Source organism: Passer montanus, unplaced genomic scaffold (genome assembly GCF_014805655.1).
Source record: "Passer montanus isolate IOZ18808 unplaced genomic scaffold, ASM1480565v1 scaffold7, whole genome shotgun sequence".
NCBI classification, from domain to species: domain Eukaryota; kingdom Metazoa; phylum Chordata; class Aves; order Passeriformes; family Passeridae; genus Passer; species Passer montanus.
The window spans coordinates 8439024-8458038 of NW_024372147.1; the positions used below are offsets into that span (position 1 = coordinate 8439024).

The 19015-nt window shown below is 40.3% G+C and overlaps 1 protein-coding gene across 2 annotated transcripts in view; it reads left to right on the forward strand.

The window, feature by feature from the left end:
* Positions 1–19015, forward strand: part of TTC39B (tetratricopeptide repeat domain 39B) — a 78223-nt gene that overhangs the window by 39240 nt on the left and 19968 nt on the right. For both annotated transcript variants that reach the window (XM_039729805.1, XM_039729804.1), the window contains 4 exons: positions 14042–14146; positions 15394–15525; positions 17329–17405; positions 18529–18596. In XM_039729805.1, coding sequence (XP_039585739.1) covers positions 14042–14146; positions 15394–15525; positions 17329–17405; positions 18529–18596 — 382 coding nt within the window. The remainder of the gene's footprint in view (positions 1–14041; positions 14147–15393; positions 15526–17328; positions 17406–18528; positions 18597–19015) is intronic.

Below are 19015 nucleotides of genomic sequence, written 5' to 3' on the forward strand. Positions count from 1 at the left end.
ACAGCAAAAAGAATTATGTCGGGAACAGACTTTCACTGCTGTAATACAAGGTGTTTGGGTCATTTCAGTCTAAAAAAAGAGTAGCAATATGGTGGTGACAGTTTTTCAAATGTTTTAGATCCTTGTTATATAGTAAAACCAGGCGAGAAGACATCAAGTGCATTTTGGCAATGTAAAGTTATGGAAGACATTAACATGAAGTGATGATTTAATATATCTGTGATATGTAAACTGTGACCTTTGATACTGTAGTTCTAGTACAGCTTTTGATGTTGTCTGGGGGAGGTCTTTCAAGGAGACTGGGAGTGAAGCGGTGCGCCTCAGCGGATTCTTCTGAGAGTGACCAGCGCTTTCAGGGTCCAGAGCACGCTTTCTACAATGGCTGACAAAAGAGTTAAAGGATAGGTCTTTGTTTGGAGATCCAAAAGCTGTTTATTGTTTTGAAGGTGGTCCAGGGATAAAGACGAACTTGGGCACAGAGTTTTATACGGGGGAAAAAGAGGTAGATCTGAGGGTCAAGGACCAGTGGGAACAGGTGAAAGTGGTGCAGAGGAGGGACAATCAACCAGGGGAATCAAAAGGGTAACAGGAGTGGAACACTGCTGCAGACTGGGACCAGTGGGGATCAGGAGAGGGGAGAACATTCTTGGGAATATACTAGTATGGTGAACAAGGGCTGAACTGGGATGGAAGGAACAACTGCACAAACCAATAGAACTTAAGAAGTTAACACGTGCCTACAAAGGCCTAGGGGAGGGAAGCACTTCTCACCCTAAAACTAGAGGGGTGTTTCTCCTTGCCTTCTTCGGCCTCTCTAGGGCTGAGACATTACAGCCCTAGTGGGCCTTGGACCTCTACATGGGAGGGCTGGATTTTAGTTTATTTTATGCTAAGTAGGCACAGAAGTACACAGCACAGGGTCAGGTGTGTGGTAAAAACACCGTGTGGTCTGCACATATTTCCCTTGGTATGTGGAGAAAAGGGAAGAGGGATCCTGTCAAGTAAAAAGCTATAAAATGACCACTGTTCTTGGACATTCCAAGGGATCAGTAAAGTTGAAGTAGAGCAGTGTACAAAAATAATCAGAGCCTTCTAGCCAGGAAAATGGAACTATGGGATAGATTCTATCAAGGATCAACTGCTATTTCCCATTAAGTCATGTTGTGGCTGTTTAAGACTGATGAGATAGTTACACTTTTTGATACGGTAAAACATAAACTGTTCAATATTGAATTTTCTTGAACCAATTCATTGCTGCAAAGAGAAGGATCTACTTCAGGAAGCATATAAACATTCTGTATAGTGACAGTATCAGATTTTGACAGCATATTAGGACTATTTGACTTAACAATCTTCCTGCAGAAGACAAGAACCAACTGAGAGCAATCCATTTTAAAGCTGTTTTGTCATCGTTAGACTGGCAGTAAATACTCCAGCAGATGCTTGCATAAGTGTTGTTCAAGAAGAGTACTGCATATGGTAGCTTCTTGCTGCCTTACCTGTCGATACTGTAGCTCACATGTGAACTATGTAGTTCACATATGAGGTGATATTTATTTAAGTTTATGGAAGTAAATGCCTCTAAAATAGTTTCCTTCTGATTAAGCTTCTCTAAATGTTAAGGGTCACTTACTTGCTAAAGCATTTATGTTCTGGGAATATTTTTCTTAATTGTAATATATCTTGTTTTCTTGATACTTGTACTCAAGAGAGCACTTTATCCTTATTCCCTGCATTTTTAGAAGGCCTTATTTTTCCTCCTTTAGTTTGTGTCAGACTTGCCTCTCAGTATGATTATCTTAAAACAGTTATTGCTAGTTTCACTTTTGTGTGGTTTTTATTACTTAAAATTTTGCTTTATTCCAACTAATCATTACAAACATTTTCAGTAACTGTAGTGAGACTTCCTTTGATAAGAACAGCTGAACGAAACCAATTTGCTGGCAATTCAATGTTGTTTATCAGATAACACTAATTATTTTGGCTGGGTTGTAAAAAGAGCCAACAAAATGTTTTAGAAGTTTAAGAACTAAATTCTTCAATCCCTATTCACACTAAGTGTTGCTTGAACATTTGAGTCTAGCTGATATTAATAAGGTGATGATTAATAAGGTGACTCAGTCCTAAATATTTAATATAAAAGGTGGAAAGCATTGATAGATTACAGGTAATTTTTTTTCTGCAGTTTTCCCATTACTAGTTCCTGAATCCCCTTCCAAGAGAACAGTTGATAAATCACTGATCTCGTGTGATTGTTTAAAGCTTACTAAATCTTCTGCAAATACAAAGACAGCCACATATATCAAATTAATATTTAACTTTAGCTATATAATGGGTTTTCAGAAATATTCTTACACTAAGCCCTGATGTAGAGAGATAGACGTCATTGTCTAACTCATTACTTGTGTTTACCTAATTTTTAAATACTACCACAGTGACTTTTCCTTTGTTTTAGGCTGGTAGTTATGCTACCTTTTTATTTTAATCTATAGAGGGGGAAAAAGGAAAGGAACTTCAGCTATAAACTGTTTTGACGTTTTAAATTAATAATATTCTTGTTCTGTGTACATCTTGAGGACTGTCATCCTAATAAGTGAGTATTCCAATATGTATGGGGGTTTTCAGATTGTATTCTTATGCCTTGTTTCTGTTGTGGTTCCAAGTTGTTTGTTGATGAACCTCCTTAAAATGGCTAATAATTAACTTGCTTATGGACTGTATATCCCCACTGAATTGGAATAATTTCATTAGTTTAGCACCAAGCTCAAGGTACACAAACTGTTGCTGGAATTCACAACATTTCCTCTTTTTCCTAAAAGAAGTTTGAAATAGTAATGAGAGGAAAACTGAAAAAATGCTATGTGTTGGGGAAAAATATCCCTAAAATGTCAGGATTGTCACATAGTGGCATTTTATTCTCCCTGTAATGTAACATTATTATCTTGGTGTAACATTCAGTATAGCACATTTTTCTGTTCTTTATTTCATTTTGAAGTGAATTTGATTTTACTGGTTTTCTCTGGGGTAGCATTAACTTTCTTCACAGTCACTGGTATGGGGCTGTGTTTTGGGTTTGTGCTGAACATGGGATTGATAATACAGGAATGCTTTTGTAGCTGGTGAGCAGGGTTTACACACTGCCAAGGCCTTTTCCACTTTCTGTAATGCTACATTGGTGAGGAGGCTGGGAGTGCATAGGATGTTGGGAGGGCACACAAGAGGGACAGCCAGCATGTATTTCAGAGGTGCAGGTCCTGCCTGACCAACCTGGTCTCTTTTATCACCAGGTGAACTGACTGGTGAATGCAGGAAAGGCTGTGGATGTTGTGTACCTGTACTTCAGCAAGGCCTTTGGCACTGTCTCCCACAGCACTCTCCTGGAAAAGCTGGCAGCCCACAGCTTGGACAGGAGCACGCTTCACTGGGTTGAGAACTGGCTGGATGTCAGGCCCAGAGAGTGGAGGGGAATGGTGCTGCATCCAGCTGGTGGCTGCTCACTAGTGGTGTCCCGCAGGCACCAGTGTTGGGCCCAGTCCCGTTAAATATCTTCATTGATGGTCTGGATGGGGAGATTGAGTATGTCTGCAGTAAATTCACAGATGCTACCAAATTGGGTGCAAGTATCAATCAGCTGTAGGGAGGATAGGAGAGCTCTGCAGAGGGACCTGGACGGGCTGGATTGATGGGCCGAGTGCAACAAAATGAGGTTTAACAAGGTCAAGTGTCAGGTCCTCTACTTTGGCCTCAATAGCCAGTGCCCCATGCAGCCCTACAGGCTGGGACAGAGTGGCTGGACAGTGGCCAGGCAGAAATGGACCTTGGGTAGTGACTGACAGCAGCTGAACATGAGTCAGCAGTGTCCAGGTGGCTGAGAAGGCCAATGGCATCCTGGCCTGTACCAGCAATAGTGTGGCCAGCAGGAGCAGGGCAGAGATTGTCCCCTTGTACTAGGCACTGGTGAGGCCACACCTTGAGTTCTGTGTGCAGTGCTGGTGCCCTCAATTTATAAAGAATGTTGAAATGCTGGAGTGTGTTAGGAGCAGGGCAGTGGAGTTGATGAAGAGTCTGGAGCACAAATGCTGTCAGGCGTGGCTGAGGGTTTTTTAGCTGAAAAAGAGAAGGCTCAAGGGTGACCTTATCATTCTCTACAACTGCCTGAAAGGAGGGTGTAACAAGGTAGGGATCAGTCTCTTTTCAGAGGCAGCCAGCAACTTGACAAGAGGACATAGTCTTAAGCTGCACCAGCGGAGGGCCAGGCTGGACATTAGGAAGAATTTCTTCACAGAAAGAGTTACTCGGCATTGGAGTGGGCTGCCCAGGAAGATGGTGGAGTCACCAACCCTGGAGGTGTTTATGAATCAAGACTGGGTGTGGCATTTGGTGCCATGGTCTAGCTGACACAGTGGTGTTTGGACTTGATCTCAAAGGCCTTTTCCAACCTAGTTATTAATTCTGTGTGATTGTGCAGTTCAGGTTACCCAAACTGACCAAAGGGGTATTCCAGACCATATGACATCATGCTCAGTATATAAAGTGGGGGAGAAGAAGGAAGAAGGGGAGGACATTCGGAGTGACAGCATTTGTTTTTCCATGTTACCATTATGTGTGATGGGGCCCTCCTTTCCTGGAGATGGCTGAATCCCTGCCTGCCCATGGGAAGCAGTGAGCTGATTCCTTGTTCGTACAGCTTTTGTTTTCCCAATTGAATTCCCTTTATATCAACCTACAAATTTTCTAGCTTTTACCCTTCCAATTCCTTCCCTGGTCCTGCCAGTGTGAGAGTGGGTGAGCGGCTGCATGGGGCTTGGCTGTCAGCTGGGGTTAAACCACAAGAGTCTCTTTTGGTACCCAGTGTGGGGCTCAAAAGGTTGAGATCAGGAGATACCTGACTAGAGTGTGTTAAAATAAAATTATTATAAATATTCATTGTATTGGTTTAATAGTTGCTGGTTACAATGTGGATTTATTTGCTCTCATACTTGTAGTATTTTGTCTGTATTATAGAAATAATTCCTTACTTGCAGTATATGTTCTGTGTGGTGTATTTTAAGGGCTTATCACATAGTAGTGTTGCTGGTCACCAATCTGGTATGTCTCTATTCAAGATTGCAGGCACCTTTGTGCTTTGGGAGTCACCTACTGGGAGCAATTAATAATCACATCATCTTTTTTTTTGTTCCTCAGAGGAACAGCCTATGAGGGAGACATCTTCCTATATATTTTTCTCCTCCATTTTTTTTCCTTCCTTGTCTTCCAGGCTGCTAGTCAAGATTTTAAAGATGTTTTTGAATATGCTTTGACTGACCTTGAAAACAGCCTGGGTTTTTTTGCTAGGAGCCGGCATGTTGTTGCATATGGTTCAGGTCTTGTGTAAGGTCAGAATAATAACATGAGATCTGCCCAAAAGGTGGATAATTCAGAATGGCAGGGTGTTTGGGGCTGTATGGGCCAGTACCTAGAGCAGTGAGCACCTTCAGTGTGCTTGCACCTTACTCCCGAACAAGTGCAGAATCCAGAAAAACTAGTAAAATACTGAAAAAAGTTGTTCTTTCACAATGTTCAACACTTCTTAGTACCTGCAGGAGGAAAAGAAGGTCTCTAAATATGACAGTGAGATGACAACAGGCCCTGCAGCTGCTTCAGCCACCTGAAACTGTGACTACTCCACTCCCACCGACTGTGGCAATGCCCCTGAAACCACTGAAACAGAGAATCAGCTTGGGCTGGTGTCAGTGGACCCTGCACAGAAACAGAAGAAATGTATGTGAAAATCACCCAGTCAAAAAGCTCTAGCAAAAACCAGTCAGTGACAAGGAGAGTGAAGATGATGAAGCAGAGACATCACAGGGGAGATTTTTCAGAGCCATTTTCAAGGCCATTACAGTAACCAGAAGAGGAGACAGAAGAGACATGGCTTGATCCCTATCCCTGAGTGAGCTATGGGAGACACAAAATGATTTCAGCACTCATCCATGAGTGTATTGCTGCCTGGCTAGTCTGCTGGTGGCACAATAGAGCCAACAGTGTGGAATGAGAGAGTAAGGAGCCAGGCTGAGATCACTTGCTAAGGACTGAGACATTGACAAAGCAATGGGGAAAAGACAAGTTTTTGCCCTCTGGGGTCGATTCTTATAAAGTATGAGGGGGAAAGATGATATTCCATGTAATTTAGGCAGATGGACTGCAGTACAGAAAGTGACTCACTTCCTAAGGGAATTAGCTATACAAGAAATTAAGTATTTTGATGTGGACAATGTCCAGGTCCCCACAAAGCCAGACCACATCTTGTGTCAATTACCCATGTTGCAGAAATTTTTACGGAGTGCAGCAAATGAAACCCCTTGACAACAGTAGTTTGGAAAGATGATGCACCACCAACAGCAATTGATGCAATTTGGCAACTCGGGTAATATGAAGACAGTATTCCTTCCTCCATCATAGCGTCTGTGGAGAAGCTAACCAATGAACTGATTCTGGAGCTCCAGCGATTCAGAGGGAATATGTCATACTCCCTATGTGAGTGAGCCTGTATTTCATAATTGATCTTCTTCCTTTGAGAGAAGATAGACACCATGGGGTACCCTATGGTTTTACCTGCAGAATCATGGAGATGATACAAGGAAGTGGGATGGATGGGAATACCTTGATTGTAGATGCACTGGTGTGGGAATTGCAGGGAAAATCACCATAACTTGGAAGTTGCTGCTCCAGTCCACAGTGAACAGTTTTTCAGGCAGATTGAAAGGTCCAATCATACTACTGACTCTGTGGATGTAAGCTTGACCCAGGGCCTTTGGGGGGTCCACTCCAGCTAGCTCTGGACCCTTGGGCCCTTCACAATCTCACAAGGACAAAAGTAAAAGAATGGAGGCGCTCTTTCTCCTCAGGATGAAGGTTCCATATTTATTGTGGAACCATTCCAGGAGGTCCAGGAGAGAGAAAAAGAGATCAAGGGTCTTGTTGCAGGAGACTTTAAACCCAGGGAAAGCAGGGTGGAGGAGAGGGGCCACAGCCAATGGGATACGAGTGATGGGAGGGGTGAAGGGAGGAATAACCTGGGGAGAGACCACCACCACAGGGGCTTTGAGGGAGAGGGGTAAAACAGAACAAACCATGTGATACAAACATACTATTCAGTGCAAAATACCAAACCCAGTGCAAAACAACTAAATAAACTATTTAATGCAGTACGACATATGGAGAGAAGTACAAGTCCATTTCTGCAAGATGTTAGTGGGGAACATGGTGACCAGTATTGGAGGTGCCCTGCCTCCACCTGAGGGGAGGAGAGAAATAACCAGGTTTATTGGACCTTGTGGGTTAGATGGCCTGGCACAGGAGCCCCACAGGAGTACAAGGCTTCAGTAGACACTGGTGCCCAATGTACCCTAATATCATCAAGCTGCATAGGGATGGAATTAATTTGGATTTCTGGGGTGACAGAGGGATCCAAACAGCTGACTGTGTTGGAAGCTGAGACTAGCCTGACTGGCATGAGTGGCAGAAGTACCCTGTCTTGACAGGAGCAGAGGCTCCATTCATCCTTGGCATAGACTATCTCAGGAGAGGATATGTCAAGGATTCAAAAGGCTGTTGATGGGCTTTTGGTATACTTGCCCATCAACAGATTGAGGAAATTTCAGACATCCCTTTTGTTCAGGGGTTGAAGAGCTGCAGGTACCAGTTGCCACTGCCAGAAGCAGTGTCTCACAGTCTAGACTCTGTAATTCCCATTTATAAACTGGTTTGTCATCTGGAGAGCCAAGGAGTGATCAGCAAGACCTGCTTACCTTTAACAGCCCTGTATGCCAGTATAAAAGTCCAATGGAGAGTGGAGGCTGACAGTAAACTGTGGCTTGAATGGAGTGGTACCGCCTCTGAGTCCTGATGTACTGGATATATTGGAACTTCCATACGAGCTGAAGTCAGAGGAAGCCATGTGGTGCCACAATTGATACTGCTATTGTGGTTTTCTCAATCCCTTTGGGGGTAGAGTGCAGGCCACTGTTTGCTTTTGTTTGGAGCTGTGTTGATAGTACCTGGAATTGGCTGCCGGTCAGAAGGAAACACAGCTGCCACAGGCTGATGAATACTGGAACAAGGTGAAGCTCTGGAACACCTGCAGTGTATTAGTGATACTGTTTTGTGAGAAAATACAGCAGAACAAGTTTTTGAGAAAAGGAAGCAAATAATCCAGTTCTTTTAAAAGCTGGTTTTGCTGTAAAACAGAATAAGGTAAAGGGACCTACACAGAGATCCACCTTTTAGGAATCAAATGTCAAGATGGACAGTGTCAGATCCCAGTGGTTTTTATTAAGGTAACAGTGTTGTCTCCAGCAACTAGCAAGAAAAAGACACAAGACTTTTTAGGTGTTGAGGGATTTTAGAGAATGCACATTCCAACTTGCAGTCTCATTGTAGCCCTCTGTATCAAGTGACCTTGAAGAACAATGATTTCAAATAACCCTCTGAGCAGCAAAAAGCCACTGAACAAATTAAGTAGGAAATAGTTCATCCTCAGGTCAGTCTGAACATGGGAGGATGTAAAAAATATGCTTTTTATTACAGCAGGAGAGAATAAAGGCTACTTCCAGACCTACCTGGAGCCTCTGGCAGAAAGTTCCAGGGGAGTTTTGAGTCTGACCTCTAGGTTTATGGAGCTGAGCATACAGAGGATCTGAAGCCCACTATACTCTAACTGAAAAGGAGATACTGGCAGCTTTCAAAGATGATTGGTGCTGACACACAGCTTCTGACACCACAGTTACCTGTGTTGAGTTGGATGCTCAAGAGGAGTAAAGGGAGTTGCATTAATCACCTGAAGAGTTTGGATAGGAAACCCTTGTCATCCAGGAAACTTGGAATTAATCATGGACTGGCTAGAAGGCAAAGATTTTTGGAATGTCACCAGGCTTGTGCTGAAGAGGCCCCAGTATATAATAAATTCCCAGAAACTGAGAAGCAATATGCCTTGTTTACTGATGAATCCTTCTGTCTTGTGGGAAAGCAGCTGTGTGGAGTCCCCTATGACAAGTCACAGAGATTGCTGGAGGAGAACAAGAACATGAATTGAGTAAATAAACAGAGATGAAAGCCATGCAGCTGGCCTTAGACATTGCTGAAGGAGAGAAATAGCCATTGGTGGGTTTTTTTCCTTTGGTTTTGGTTTGGTTTTTTTTTTGTTTGTTTGTTTTTTGTGGGTTTTTGTTTTGGTTTTTTTTTTTTTTTTGTTTGTTTGTGGCCATTGGTGGGTTTTTTCCTTTGGTTTTGGTTTGTTTTTTTGTTTGTTTGTCTGTTGTTTTTTTTGGTTTTTTTTTTTTTTTTGTTTGTTTGTTTTGTTTTTTTACCTCCACTGATTCATTGATGGTAGCCCTATGGGGTGGTGGCAGCAATGGAAGCAGAATAAGAGTAACTGGCAATCTAGGAGTAAATCCATCTGGGCTGCTAAGTTGTGGCAAAACATTGCTGCCTGATTGAAAGGTGTCTTGGTTTGAAAAGACAGATGTCTGCTAAGGAAGGCAGGAGCCTCTCTTGAAATGGAAAATGTAAACCTCCTCCTTCTGAATTTTTATCATTTTGAAATTAAGGGGCTCTCAGGTGAAGATATGGGAATAGGAATAACAGTTGGAAAAATAAAATAACATTAGGAAAAATAAAAAAAACCACAAAAATAAAAATGCAGTAATATAAAACAACACTGACAGAGTCAGGGTGTTGGTAGCAGTCTGATTAAATGGTGGCTGCAGTCTTCCTGGAGTGACAGATGTGGTTCTGTTGAAACTATGATCCTGTAGAAGGGTGTAGGTTTCCTCTGAAGGTCCAGTGGCAGACCAGATGGCCTGGTCTTCCTCTAGGAATCCAGTGGGAAAAGGCTGCCTGTTGTGTTCCAAATCTCACATTATATCCAGGTAGGAATGCTTGACTCCTCCCCTTGGGCAGAGCATCTCACAGTGGGATGATGTAATTTTATCAGTCATGCAGTGAGAATCAATGGTCCATTAACAGGAGATAACTTCCTGGAGAGAGGATGAGTTGTGGAAGAGATAAAGAAAACTGCCCCACCTAGTTTTAGCAAGTGGCCCAATTAACAGGAGATAACTGCTCCACCTCTTAACAGGTGGTAATAGAGTACACACTCCCGGCCACATCTGGTATTTGCAACTTAAGACAAAAGCTATTGCCAAGGGTGAAGGACAAAGTCATAGACTTTGCATGGATTCAACAGAATTTTTTTTTGTGGACATTTAAAGAACATTTGACAAAGGTGTTCCACAGACTAGGGGAATGATGTCTGTCTGTATATCTATCAAAACAAATAAGTAGGGAAGGTTATGGGATATTGGGAAGCGTGACACTTCATGTGGCATAAAGGGTTGTGGAATAAGGGGTGGATAAGTGTCAGTTTTGGCTAGGGTAGAGTTAACCTTTTTCACAGTGGCTGGTATGGGCCTGTGGTTTGGATTTGTGCTGAACGTGGGGTTGATAATACGGAATTGTTTTGGTTATTGCTGATCAGGGCTTACCCACAGCTGAGGCATTTTCTGATTTTCATGTAGTCACACTGGCAAGGAGGCTGCATGTATGTGGGAGATTGGAAAGAGACACAACAGGGGCAGGTGACCCAAACAGGGCCCCAAAGGGATATTCTGTACCATATGACATTATGGTCAGTATATAAAGTCGGGGGAAGAAGGAAAGGGTGGACATTTGTAGTCATGGTGTTTGTCTTCTCAAGTCACTGTTTCCTGTGATAAGGCCCCCTGCTGTCCTGGAGATGGCTGAACACCTGCCTGCCCGTGGAAAGCAGTGAATTAGTTCCTTGTTTTGCTTTGCTTGTGTGTGTGGCTTTTGCTTTCCCTATTAAACTGTCTTTATATCAGCCCATGAGTTTTCTAGCTTTTACCCTTCCAGTTCTCTCCCTGATCCCACTGGTGGGGGAGTGAGTGAGCTGCTGCACGGGGCTTGGCTGTCAGCTGGAGTTAAATCATGGCACCAGGTGTGAAATTCATAACAATATCACTGAAGTAGTGTTAACTTAATCTGCTCTGGGCTAAAGTAAAGAATATGTTCATCTAATGTGCTAAAATGTATAAAGTTCCTGTCCATTACAGAAAAACTATGTGGAGATAGGGAAAAAAATAAGATTGAAGGAAAACAGCGTGAGTCAGAAAGAGAGTGTGAGTCAGCATTACTGACTGAACTGTTCACCAGAGTGTTCACCAGTCTGGTAACTTGCTTAGAAATTGGTTTGTGATGTTTTGAGAGTAGAAGAGGAAATGTGCTTATTCTGAGCCTCTGCATAGAAATACCAGCAAAGATAACCAAGTTGCTTCTGAGTCAGTGTGCTCCTTTCTTCTGAGTATTCTGCTATCAAGTTATGAATATGAGTTGAAACAAATCCTTCTGGTTATGTTCTTCTGCTGTAGGATGTAGGAAAACAATAGGAAATATATGTCAAGAGTAATGAAATAGGAATGAGGAATTTTCTGGTAGAAAATATGATTCATTTACCAGAAATAACAGTTTGAGAAAACTGGCTTCCCAAGTTTTAAGTCTGAAGTGGCAGAGTAACTTCATAAGCATGCTTGGTGCAGAGAACAGTAAATACATCAATTTAAGGAATACTGTTTGCATTGTCTGCAGACTTTAGTCACATATAGACAGCATCAGGGGAACTAGTCTGTAACAGAGGGAAAAACATGATAGTCAGGTGCTGGAGAGACATGCTACTTACCCATTTAACTGGGAAAATACAGTTTTGTCATGATGCCAGGTTGTGTAAGGACCCTGGTTTATGGGATCAGTGTGCAAATACTGATATATATTGTGGTGATGCTTGAGCTGGTAGTGTGATGGGATTTGGGAGCCTGATGGCAAACCATCCACACCTGCAGCTAAAATGCTGTCATGTCCATGGGTGTGTTAAATGAAATAAAGATTAGATTTTCTGTCCAGGGGAAGTTCTAGCAGTTTCTGATTGCAGAGTTGGAAGTGTGCAGGTTTGCAGCATACAAGTACAGAAAACATATTTCTGTTCACTGAGATGAGGCTTATTATAGCAGTTGAAAACAAAACATTGCCCTTACACCTTGGTCCTTGCCTTCAGAGAAGTGCTGCAGTGGCGGAGTACTGTGATGTTATTTTGCTGTTATTGCTTCTCATGTGAGAAGCATACTGAAGCCAAACACCAATATTTTGAAATTCAATGTTTAAGACAGTCATCAGTTGTTAAATTACCTGTAGTTACCAGTGGTCTGCCTTTCCTCAGATTGTTTTATAACTGTACGGTTATACATGTCTTGCTTGCCGTTCTCTTCCCTCTCTTGACTACATATCACTGTTCATATTCTCCATAGTCTGTGAAGCAGAAAATTGCCTCTCATGGGGTTTTTCTGTTCCCATAGTTGAGAGCTTTTGGCCCACCACAAAGTTAGTAACCATGTCTGCAAGGGGGAGAGAACCAAAAGGGCCATTTGTCCTCTGTAATTTTGAAGATTCTACACACCTTAGTACTGACCCTGGCATTTGTTTGGGAGGAGACCTGGAAGAGGCCACTGCTTCAGTGCTAGTCACAAAACAATTGTAGTGTGCAAGTATGAAAAAAATACAACCTCATTCTTGGTGTCTAGTAGATGTGAACTTCAGTTACTGATGTGGTGGTGTTTTTTTTTTATTTTGCCACTAGAGACAGCTAGTGCCAATTTGGTATTTAAAGGAAGGAAAAATTCCCTCCCCCACTCTCCTCCCACCTGTTTTTTTTTTTACCTTCTTGAAAAACTTTTGAAAGCAACTAACCCATTCTTCCTATCAGGAAAGGCAGAGCAAAAGGCATGGACCAAGTGAAAGAGTTTCCTTAGACACAAATATCAAAAGAAGATATAAAAGCATGGTAACACACAGGCGGTAAGGATGATATGTTATTAAGGGACTAACTCACGTCCTTGCTTGTGTACTAGGAAAAAAAATCAGCCTTTAAATCTAGCCAAAAATACTTGTTTGGAATGTTTTTGCTAGCAGATGGTATTCCTGGAATTAGTTAATAAAGTTGAATTGTTTAAAAAAATTTTTGATCTTTATAAGCAAAAATAGCAGTCTTTGTAAGCCGTTTTAACACTGTTCTTTGGAGGGCAAAAAAGCCCCCTGTCCAGTCATATTTTCATGTCCACCCACTCTTTGTTTGTTTTGTGTGTGTGTTACTGTTAGATTTAGAACAGCTGTACTCCTCTGTTGTTCTCTTTTTAAATTCCTCCTTTAGAGTTCTTCACTTCTGGTCAGTACTTAAATATTTATCTCGTTGACATGATCTGTTGCTTACCACTGCTTAACCGTACTTGGAGAAAGCCCATTATCTAGTTTAAACCTGTTGTTTTAAAGCTGTAGAGAGATTATCTTTCCCAGATCCATCTGTGCACATTGATGGCTGTATAGCCTCTAGCTGTATGTCACTACCATGATTGTCAATTTGTCCAATAATTTGCATGAATTGTTTGGATGAATAATTCGTGAGAGCTCCTGAGTATTTCAGGCAGAACTGGCCAAAGAATGGCTTTGCTGAGATGGCTTCTGCTTAAGCAAGTGCAAGTGCTTTTACTTGAAGTGAATTAGGACAAACAAAAGCTATTGGCATAGTTACAGGTTTCTGACAGGACTATTTGTAGTATACCTGTTTGCTGAATAAGAGTCTGTTTACTGCTTTTTTGATGAAATATTATCTTGTGACCTCTTTTGAGATTCTGATAGGAACACGGAGTCTGAAACAGCATTTGTACTGATGGGAAAAATTGAGAGCTTGGACATGATGATAAATTTTGAGATTTTCTCTGGTAAGATTAGGAGGACAAAGCTATAAACATTGCCTAAATAAGCAGAGGGTGCACCTGTGTAACCTAGATAAAGTGTTAAGCATATGCTTTGGTTTTGAAAAGTTAAATTTTGAAAACAAAATCGCTGCAAAAGACCTTCTGTGTTACATAAGGAAAATACATTTCAAAAATTTTTGTTTATATTTACCATTTGAATAAACTAAGAATCTGTTTTTTAGGGCATCCAAGATGGATCTCAAGTGTGCTCTGGAAGAATGTTCAATGGCACTGAACTTATTTCTAAACAATAAGTTTTCTGAAGCGCTGGAACTACTTCGTCCATGGTGAGATTCTGTTATTTCCTGAAATTGTTGTAAACAGATAGTATTTAGTACCTGAAGATTAATTTAAAGCCTCTGAAGATAGTAGTTTTAATTTATTCTCTTTTTTTCTGAAAGCATTTTTCTGTATTTGTGTTTTTTAATTTTTTTTGGGGGTCATTAAAACCATCTCAAAAACTGTTAATGAAGCACTGAATTGTTATGTTAGAATTGATCACTCAAGGTGTCTTTCCTCATGCAGAGGGGAGAGGCTGGGGAGCAAGACCTTATTCAATGCATCTTTGATCAAATAATTTGTACAATGAAACTGCTTTTGACAATACAGAAAAGCTGGAACAAAGCTCCAGAATAGTCTTTTTGTTATGTTTTATATTATGTTTGAGTCTTTGCTTATCTTTAAGCTCATCTTGCTATGTTCTGACTATTTTCCTGCCTTTTCCTCACTGAGAAGAAAAGCATGGCAGTGCAGATCTAGGGAATTAAAGAATATGGAGAAGTTCACAGGCGAAACCTGTCTTATCTGTGACTTCCTGGGGAGGCAGTCCGAGTGGCTGATCTTTAGGACTGGGATCTGAATCCCATCCACCATTCTTCTCTTGTCTGTGTCTGAAAGGAGCATGTGGTATTGAGGGATGTGTTGGCAAGAGGGATATGTAGCCCATATGAATAGAGTGGAGTAATGTTCTTGCTCTGCAGTTTAGTGCTAGTAAGAAGGGATTAGGAGTGATATGTTGGTTGATGTTGTATGAACAAGTTCAAGGACAGCTTTAAATGAAACATCAGAAGGATGACACAGCTGTCAGGTGTTTGCCTTTAGTGCTCTGGAGAGCTCATGTGAGGAAGGCAGTAGGCCAGGGATATTATCTCTTAGAATTAGTTGTAGTTAGGCTCATTGGAAGATGATATTACTGTTGGAATACCAGGATCTTTCTTGCTGCAAGGGTACGGTGAATAAAACTCAGGAGACATTGTTTTTGAAGTCTCACTCTGAAGTTTATTATCCTTATCTATTACAGACACACGAGATCAGCTCTCTCTAACAAGTAGAGAAAGTGAGGTAAAATGGTGTCTATTCAAGGCTATTTAAGTCCCAATTATCCAATAAACAGCTATAGGTTATATTCTCAGATCTGCTACTTTCCTGCTTAATCCTTCTAGCTTTTCACAAGTTAATACAAGTGCCTCTGCATTTAATTTTGTATTGCAATGTAAAGTGTTGCTTAAATGCACAAGATTCATGTTTTCACTAGGTCCAAAGATAGTATGTACCATGCACTTGGATACAGCACTATTCTAGTTATGCAAGCTGCAATGACATTTGAACAGCAGGATATACAAATGGGAATTTCTACAATGAAGGATGCTTTGCAAACCTGCCAAAGGTAAGCCTAAGCAAGCCCAACTGTTATGAGATACTAAATCCAAAAAGCATTCATTGTGAAATACCCCACTTCTCTGGATGCTTTTAAAGCAGACTCTTGTCTGTATGAGAGTTACCTAAATTTGTAAAAGTGGAGTAAGTCCCACTGCACGATTATTGATGGTGAGGATATTTTTCTACATGGTATTATGGTAACAACAGACTTGTCCTGTGTGGGTGTTAATAGCCACTACAGTTAGTTAAATGGTTGTTTCACTGTGTGAAACTGACATTACACGATTGAACTGTCTGAGCGATTGACAGCTGTGACTTCTTGTTTTTCCAAAAGTTTAAAGGCATATATTTTGAATTTTTCCCTCTCAGCATGAAAACAGTCTTCTTTAAAAAGTTGTTTCCAAAGGTTGAAGCAAGTCTAATACAATTAAGCTTGTACTAAGGTTTCTACTGAAAACCAAATAAGTTTTTGTTGTTGTTGTTGTTACAAATGCATTTACCTTACCTTAAAATTTAAAGAGCAATTTCTGTTGCTTACATTAGAAATTATCTGGACTGAACATTTTGCTTCTGCTCTTTCTTTGAACAGCAAAAAAAACCTTAGAAAATGGGTTGTGAAAGCCAAAGTTTTAACAAACCTCTGACAAAAATAGAAGTTACTTCTGCTTTGCTGGTTCTTTATCATATTGGTTATTCTGTATTTTATCACAATGATATCCCAAGAAATGACTGCCAGATATTAGTTTAGACATTTAACATCATCATCTTAGCCATGGCAGAAAAGAAAAGAAATGAGAAAACATTATGAGATGCTATCTGAAGAAGAGAAGGGGTCAGCAGGTTCTGCATCATTTTTGGGTGTGCTGTCAATCTGCAATTTCATTGTTTAGTATGTCTGAAGATTAGATGTTCCTCTAGTCTAGACAGCTGCAATACAGGATTTAATCTCTGCAGAATATAAACTTTAATTCATGAGTACTCTGGTCTAGTGTGTCGCAAAACTCATAAAAATGCAAGAGAAAGGCAATTAAATGTTCAAAGTTGAAGAATTACCATAACTACATGTATCTTAATTAACTATTTTCTTGTATGCATTATGGTAATATATAGTGTCATAATCTTGTTCTCAGGATCCCACAGTTGTCAATGTGTAGTGTAAACAAAAATGATAAGGTAATGCTTGGTATTATAATCAGTGACTCCCTGGCTTACAGAGTGCCTTCATTTTCTGAATATAGAATTGTTTCTCTAGCTTCTTCATAAAGCTGAGTTGTTTGTAAGTTTTGGTCAAAAACTAATTTTTGGAATTAAAATGTGCAGTTGAGATATCTTGGAAGTAAAGTATGTGCTTGTTTTGGTATTTCATCTGACATAAACCACCATAAAATACTCAAGTAATCTTGTTGAAAACAGAGCTCCTTTTCATTTTTTCATTCTAATTCTAAGTGCAAGTTTAAAAAACAGAAAAAAGCAAGTTTAAGAAACAGAAAAAATTTCGAAGTCCAGTTGAAGTGTTTTGCCCAGTATCAGAGACAGCTCTGTAGCTGGTGAGTGGCGTGGGGTTGAAGCTGTCATGCATTTAATGTAGATTAATTTAAGTTGCAAGCATGCATTTAATGTTGGATAGGCTCTTTAGCATAGAGGCATACAAGTCTTTAGACTACTGAAGGAATTGAAACTGTTGATAAATGATCATTTTGCTAAGAATCTCTGTAAATTTTGGTTGGAAATTTTTAAGAATTCCAGTTATTAAATTCAGGTTTGTGTTGAAATCTATGGCTTTCTTTTCTTCCATGCATAATCTATTTAGATTCAGGAAAAGAAGCACAGTGGTGGAATCCTTGTCCAATCTAGTTTCTAAACAGGCAGTGGATCCGTTGAGTGAAGGTAAGTAGTTAAATAATACAGTTAAAATGAAAAAGTGAAAAAAGCACAAAACTACCCCTACCAATGTGTATAAATATGCTTAACTCTGTGACTTTACTAGTGTCTTACAGTAAATAAACATACACACCATATATGTAATATTTTCTAATTTGAATGCTGAGCTTCAGTGGAGACTTCAGTCTAATTTTTTTTTGTCTCTAAGCATGCATGAATTAAGAAAGGAATGCCTTTCACAACACATTATAGGACTGAAGGGAAATTTCCTTTTTTTGACTTAAGAGAGTTCCCAAAAGTTTAAGAACCATTGATGTGGAGGAGTACACCCTTGTCATTAGTTGCATTGGAATCTGAATATATTAACAAGTTTTGTGCTTGTCTGTTTTGCCTTAAGGTGTTTTGGGAAATGGTATCAGTACATTGTTCATGGCTCTGAAAATGCTGATCTCCTATTTCTGATTCAGGCAGAGTCAAGTATGCATTTTTTTCTAACCTGGCACAAGAATCCTCTTTAATACTTGGACACATCAAACTCACCACGTATGCACTGTACATACGGCAGCCTTGTGCATGTGGCTGGTCTTGCAGCATGGGTGCAGAGCAACTTGTGTCATGTGTGTTAAATCAAATGTATTTTAGTGCTGCATGAAGACAGAAAGTCTGCCTGGGGCTTTCAGTTTGTTAAGCATGACTTGGTGAAAACCTGTTCATAATGTCTCAGTAGATGTAGGAAGAGCCTGAACCTCCAGAGGTTAATTTACAGAAATTTCTTGTAAGACATGGAAGGAGGCCTGAAAGGGTGCTGTGGGCTGTTAAGCTTAGAATCAATGAAAAGTGCAGGAGACCATCTACCAGAATGTCAGGTAGCTTTTGCCACAGACTGAGGTCAGCTCTGACAATATTTTGTCTGAGAAGAAGGGAAATAGAAGAATTCTCTTGGGATTTGTGTGTTACAGCTATTACTCAGCAGTTATTGAAATGGCAACAGTAGATTTTTGCTTTTTTTTTTTTTTTTTCTTTCTTTTTCTTTCTTGTATTGGCAACATTTTCTTTGTTCCATTGACCCCAAGAAGACAGTATTGACAATGGCTTTGCTGATAGTAAATAACTTTTCTTTCTTCTATAGAGGAAATGCATGCTGAAATCTGCTATGCTGAATGCTTATTACAGAAAGCAGCTCTCACCTTCGTACAGGTAAAATCAATTTCTCATTTTGTGTGACAGTGTAATGGAAAGATATTAGTACTTAGAAAACATCATTCCAACAATAGATGTGATGTTTAAACCAAAATTTTTTGCTAGTGAATGTTATTTCATGGCAGTGATTGAAAGTATGGTAAATCTTGTGCTGCTCAGCAAAGTTCTCTCTTTCTTTGTATGAATAACCGAAGATGATATTCAGATACCAAAGTATTACCCTAAGGTATAAACATACCACCTTTTAAACATACCTCCTGTATTATACAAGGTGGTATGTTTAAATAATTTGCATCACATTGGACAGTGTCCAGTGCCTGCATAAAAATATTTGCAAGTATGAGGAAGTATGTTGTTTGAAAGTGAAAGTGATTTTTTGCATGAATAGGTAGAATGGTTTTCCAACTAACAAAACT